The 6784-nt window shown below is 39.1% G+C and overlaps 1 protein-coding gene across 1 annotated transcript; it reads right to left on the bottom strand.

Annotated features, from left to right (window-relative positions):
* Positions 1-1511: 1511 nt before the first annotated feature.
* Positions 1512-6259, bottom strand: ccl20l (C-C motif chemokine ligand 20-like). Its single transcript, XM_072686972.1, has 4 exons — positions 6180-6259; positions 3278-3395; positions 2997-3074; positions 1512-2034 (listed from the first exon to the last, which is right to left on the bottom strand). The coding sequence occupies exons 1-4, from the start codon at positions 6256-6258 to the stop codon at positions 1938-1940; spliced, it is 372 nt and encodes a 123-aa protein (XP_072543073.1). The 5' UTR covers position 6259; the 3' UTR covers positions 1512-1937.
* Between the last annotated feature and the right edge of the window lie 525 nt (positions 6260-6784).

Below are 6784 nucleotides of genomic sequence, written 5' to 3'. Positions count from 1 at the left end.
ATCAGGGTTTTTCCCCAGTATGCAGTGGTCAGTACCTACCAAAAGTGGCCCAAGAAAGTGGGCAACCACTGAACTGGAGAGCATGTAATAGGCACTTAAGGGTTTGTGATTTATGGAGGCCCCACCCACCCCGCAGAAGGACGCTTTCAGAGGTCTTGTGAAGTCCATGCCTTGAATGGTCAGATCTGTTGAGAGGGCAGAAATAGGACATAATCAATATTAGGCATAATGATAGTTCTCCAAGTAGCTCTCAGTAGGCCACAGTTCTTGCACATGAGCCTAGGGCTGTTACACATGGCTCTACGCCGTTAATACAATGTTGCCACCTACTGGATATACTTTGAAATAACAAACAAACACCAAAGAGCATGTGAAGCATCTAGGAGTGCTGCTTTGGCCAGCCCTGGTCAACAGGTGAACAGTCAGCATAACAAACTACACTGACTGTTCACCTGGGGACACTGTGCAACACCACATTTCACCTGACATTAAATGAACTGGAGGCTGCTCACGATTGTGGCTTTGATTATACATTCATAGTGCCGATGAAGGAGCGTGTGGATTTGCTAGAAAGGCGCTCAACACTCAAGACCTCTGCTCGACTGCAAACGTTGACCTTTGAGCTTTAAGAGTCATCAGAAGAAAACCTTTCCTGCTTTGCCTCATCTTTTGCCATGACCTTCACAGTCCCACGGCCTGAACTTCATTGAGAACCTATGAATAGACCACAAAAAAAAGCAGTAGAGAAAGACGGACCAAAAATTTCACAGAACTAGAAGCCTTCTGCAAATCTGAGATGCCATGAAGCAGTGAATAATTTCCTGAAGAGACATGAAACTGAATCGAATCGTGAGTTCAGAAGTTTCAATTAATAGCAAATATTAAAGCAGCATTATGCGAGAATCTGTCTTTTTTTGCTCCTGGACTCCCTCTACAGTTGGGGAGCGTAATTCCCTTTTACTAAACTTTGGTAAATACAAAATCATGCTTTGAGCGCCCCTTGTGGACAGCTATAAATGTCTGTTGACAATATGAGAGACACAATACCATAACTAAAAGTGAAAGAAGCATGTGGACCGAGATGGTAGTGTAGTATTACAGGATTTTACACTAATGTGACTTCTGGAGGTGCAGCTCTACAGTGCAGTAGCAGCATTCTGGCCCAGAGTGGCAATGACTGAGATGCCATTGTCCCCATTACAGTTAGTGTACCATCAACATGATTCTGAAGCTGCTGTTTTTAGGTAGAATTGTTACATAGTGTTGCTTTAATATAATTTGTAAGTTCCATGGACTTCTCATCATCTCTTTCTCTCTCATGCAGCTGATGCATAGAGCCAGAATGGGCTCTCCGGTGCCTGCAGCTCCCAAGACTGAGGATGAGCACGACCCTGAATCACAGGACATCATCGCAAACATGGCCTGCATGGACACCTTCCAGCAGATGTGTTACAATCTCTACTGACCCTCTCAGATGAGCAAAGACAGGCATGTTGTAGAAGATGATCATTATATTTATTTAAGCATTCTTTAGGTCTCATGTCCTTAACAGATAGACACTACAGAGTAGATACAGTCAGTATATTTATATTTATAGATATATTATATGCATCTTTTGATAGATTCAGTTTTTATAAACAGTGCAGAATCAAACATTTATGGCTAAAATAAAATTAATACTGACTTTCTCAGACTTGACAACTGTAATACTAGTAATGCAAACATCAGTGGTTATGATATTAAGTCTATAAAAGTGACAAGCAACATGTAGCCTAGCATGAGTTATATACTATATAGTTTAATGCTGCAAGCAACTGGTTTGATCCAGGCAGTAATAAAGGCATTAAGAGGTCACTGCATTAGCAAAGTGTAATATAGATTATTGTGCATCAGATAAGAAAGTATTGGGATGTTAGCAAAGGGATCACAGGGAGACTCTATGAGCTTGTCGGGGCACTCCCAGCCGAAAGCATGCTGACGCTGGAGGTGGCGGCGCGGTCAGGCTGCTGGTTTGACATCTTTTTCATTTTATCGCTGCAAAGAAAAATCACAAGAACAAGTTAGCAGAGCGCTGCCAAGAAGCATTTCCTGTTTGCAAAAGAATGAGCACCGAAAACAAGAGCAAATGCTGTTTGCCAGTTTAACTCCTTACATGCCAAACAGGTTAGGGTTGATTTCCTGGACAGACATTAAGGCTAGTTCTGTAGACCTAATTCCAGAACTAAGCTTAAACCTATAAAATGTTTGTCATCCAGCAGCTAGTAAGAGTTATTCAGTAATGACCAATATGCAAAGAAAGAATGTATTTATTAAAAAAATGGATAAACTGGATATCATTAAATGTTAGGTTTCAATATTTGAGTCACAGCTTTTGTAGTGGTGTAGATTCATCGTACAATCCAGAAAATGTCAAGCAGAAGCTAAATAATGTACAATAAAATATAAAATGATTTATTTATGTTTAATTAATGGCAAGCTAAACAGAAAACTTTGATATATATTTGTTGCCATCCTGCCAAAAACTTGTATCTCCATTTTTGCTGTTTTGCAAATTTTTCTTTTACATAATGTGAATCTGGCAGTTGCCTTTTACATTGGGTTATGATGAATGGACCAATAGAAATGCCCCTAAATGATTGGAATGAAATATTTTTACATCAACTTCCATTAAAGGTTAAAAGGTTTTGGCATGACTGCAACAATACATATATCAACACACTATATATATATATATATATATATATATATATATATATATATATATATATATATATATAAAATTACAAAATGTTTTACAATCTTCTCTTTTCTATATTTAAAGCTGCTCTGATTTGTGAGGAATTTAAATCTCAAGCATGCTGTAAAGAAAAATAGTCCCCTTATCAAAACCTAGCTTTTCCACATTTCCAGTGATCAACATTACACTGTAAATGTTACAGAGGACCTTAGCGAAGGCTACGAAGGGAGCATGAGGACACTGCTTTTTTCCCCCTTACCTCAGACGCCGCAGCACCACCTTTACCCACTCGTCCGCTGAACTCGCACATACCTTCTTGTTGCGCTTTGTGAGGAATCTGGAAAAATAAGCACATTCAGAAGGTAGTGGATCAGTGAGCTCTGGATGTGTGTATACAGTATATACTGGAGTACACCGTACTTCACTCTGAGGGCTGTGGGTTTCATGTAGTGTAAAAGAGCATGTATGGAAGATCTGAGCGGTGTAACCACTCGAGGTGTGGGTAATGGGTCGGGGGTGTAGTGCGGTCGGCTGACTCACATGATGGCATCGATGCGGCACACCTCTCGGGAGCTCTGCTCAATGTAACCTTTGATCAGTTTGAAATCCAGAGGTTTCCGAGTGTACTTCACACAGCAGGCATGATTCTGCGGCCCGTCTGACATCACATACACACACACACACACACACACACACACACACACACACACACACACACACACAGTGGTAACGTTTGTTAATAACGCCTACCTTTATGTACCTCCACCTTGTACAGTCATCTATCCACAGTTTGTGTCAGTCATCACCTAGCCCTTCTTTAGGGGGTCAGTTTCATATATATATAAATATATATGAATAAAAATAAATAATAATATAAATAATAACTAATTATAAAAATGTTTTAGGATGTAATAATTAATTAATTAATTAATTAGTACATCCTAAAACATTATTATAAATCTTATTACTGTATCTGCATTGTTGCATTTAGCCCTACCATACAAAAGCCCTGTATCTCCATATTTGCTCTTTTTGCCGTTTTGACAATGATTTTGGCAGTGGTTCTTTACATTGCATCCAAATTTAATAATGAAAATAATGAATGGACCAATAGAAATGCTACAACATGACTTTTGGTGATGCTAGGTTTTTGTGGGACATCCAAGATATACACAATTTATGATAATTATAAAGAACTACTCAGTAAACCTTATGAGTAGAGTTTTGCATGACTAGGAAATTAATAACTTATTAATAAGGTTTAGACAGATATGGTTGAATTATTGAAATCAAAGCATTTATCATCATTGTATTGTTGTTGTCGTCACACAAAGACTTTGCATCTCCAGTCTGTTTTTCAGGTTTTGATATAGTGGGAGTCTGGCAGTTCTTCTTTATGTTTTGTCCAAAATTTAATGATTGGACCGATAGAAATGCTCCCTTGTAAAGAAGGCCTTTTGGAAGGTTTGGAAATTTGGTGAGACAGCAATGATATACACAATTTATTATAATTACAAAGAACCACGTAGTAAATATGTGTATTGACTTATAAGCCATGGGTAAAGACTGTTAAGTATATAAGGTTTATAATAAGGTTGAGACAAATTATTATGATTTAAAAAAATGACCATCTCTATTTTTACACTTTTTTTCACTTTTTGATATAGTTTCAATCTGGCAGTTGTTCTTTTTATTGTCTCCCAATTGTATGATGAATGGACCAATAGAAATGCTTAAAAATGACTTGGATTAACATCTTTTTACATTGACTTCCATTAGTAGTTAAGAAGGTTGTTTCCTTTCCCCTGTAAAGTTGTCTTTCTGGAAGGTTTTTGTGGGACAGGAACAATCTACACAATTTATAATAACTACAAAGAACTACTTAAATATGTGTATTGACTTATGAGCTATGAGTAAAGACTGTTAAATGACTAGGTAATTAATTCCTTATTACTAAGATGAAGACTAAGATTAATGAAAGGAACATAACTAAATAAATTATTCAATCACTGAAACAGAAGCATTTATTAACAGTGTATTAATGACGTTATATTTTTCACTTTTTTCACATCGTTTAAAACGTTTGAAAGGTGGTCTTTACGAAGTGTAAAATTTCTTGATGAATGAACCAATAGAAATGCTCCGAAATTACTTGAAATAAAATATATTTACATTGACATTAAAGTTATTTTTTTCCTTTCTCTGGTAAAGTTGCTGTTTTGGAGATATGAGGTTCCTAGATGCCTAGAGGAACCATCTTTGACTCTCTGAAGAACCAAGTTTGAAAAGAGATTTGTGAGTGTGAAGAACCTTCGTGTGATCTTCAGGTTATGTACCTGTAAATGAATGGTCATTTTAACTTCACACACACACACCTCATTTTCTCAAACGCCACTCTCCAGAGAACCATCCATTAAAATGTATTTTTTTAAGGGCATCTTGCAAAGAGCCATGTTTTGTTGTTTCACAGCAGTGCAAGTCACTTTCCATGCTCTAACAAGGCCAATTAATTTGCAAGATGCCTGTGAGATTTGTGCACTCATCATCCACTTTATCCATTCCAGCTACATTTTGACTTCATCTACCTAGTCTACATTAATTTGTAGAGTTTATCGATTTGCATTCTACGTCTATATTGTACTCTGCTAGTTGCTCTTGTTGCCCTACCACTACTACTACGGTCCTTCTGTAGTACAAACTGACCCAGTGAAGTGAGAGCAAGCCCATGTTAAACCTTAAAAAAACAGACAAGCATCTATAAATCATTTAAAATAACTTATGTAGAACAGCTTGCCAGGCCAGAAGGTGGATCAGATCCAAGCATCTATGCGTTTCTCACGTTTTCCAGATTCACATTATGTCAAAATCTGCAAAAATTAGGATGCAATTATTTGGGCTACAGCAACGATGTGCATCACAAACTTACGAGCGCCAGGGCTGATGACACTGAATGCATCAATATGTGCATCAATATTTCACGACATGTGCACGACAGATTTCTAGCTTTTATTTTTGGGAACTTAGGTATGTTAGCTTTTGTAGCATATACAGGCTCTAGCATCTTGCTAATTAGGACAAAAAAAAGAACTGGCCGATGTTATGCCCAATCTATATCTCCGAACCTGTGTTACAAAAAACACATGCATTTCGCTATGAATGTAGGGTAATTCCAACAGCAAAGTCTGCCGAAGCCCCTATCCAAAGTAGGTCGCAGAAACGAGGCGGCCTTACCCCCCTACGACCTCGCTAACGTACAAAAGTGCCAGTCTTCTTTTTCGAGACAGTTTACGATAAACGTATAATAATACTGCGCATATTATGTGAATATTAAACAGAAAAGTCCTGCTTTTAAGCCAATCGTCCCACCACTGCCCCCCTCTGGATTGTCTGTTGCAACAATGAAGAATTGAACTGAACTAAAAACCCCCATCCCTGAACTCACATGCGGCTGACGTCGGACACAGCGTGCACAGAAGCCAGCAAGCGACGAAGGCGATGGCGACCAGACCTTTGGCAGACATGATGGCTAGACACTTGTACGTGCCAGACGCTTGCGCGCACTTTTATATACGGCCAGAGAGGGGGATAACAATCAGACAATCCGTCCCACGCGTACACAAACTGCTTTCAGTGCGGTGGAACGCAAGTAAAGGATGCGGCGACCGAAATGAGGACAGGTGCAGGAGATGATAACTTGAGATAAAGAGGACAGGAAAGCTGACAGGGCCGTGGTGTTTCAAAGGCTTGCTTACGATGCAGCTGGCAACCGCAGGCGACCCGCAGGAGTGAGATGAGGCACTTTAATCTCGCCTCATGTTGAGCGATTACTGTAACCATCCAGTTTGAACAAAGTGAGGTTTAACTACAGCAATTCTGCATTCATCACTCGCTTCAGGAGAACTGCACACACAGAGTCGCGGGCTGTGTTTTGACGGCGCCCGAATACTGGAGTGGGGCACAAAGTAACACAGGCTAAAAAGTACACAGACTTTTGATGGAGTTAAACGGGTTCAAGTGGAACGTTCCCATAGCAACGTCCTAGCAACA

This window comes from Salminus brasiliensis, chromosome 9 (assembly GCF_030463535.1).
Source record: "Salminus brasiliensis chromosome 9, fSalBra1.hap2, whole genome shotgun sequence".
NCBI classification, from domain to species: Eukaryota; Metazoa; Chordata; class Actinopteri; order Characiformes; family Bryconidae; genus Salminus; species Salminus brasiliensis.
This window is presented reverse-complemented; position numbering and strand designations above follow the sequence as displayed.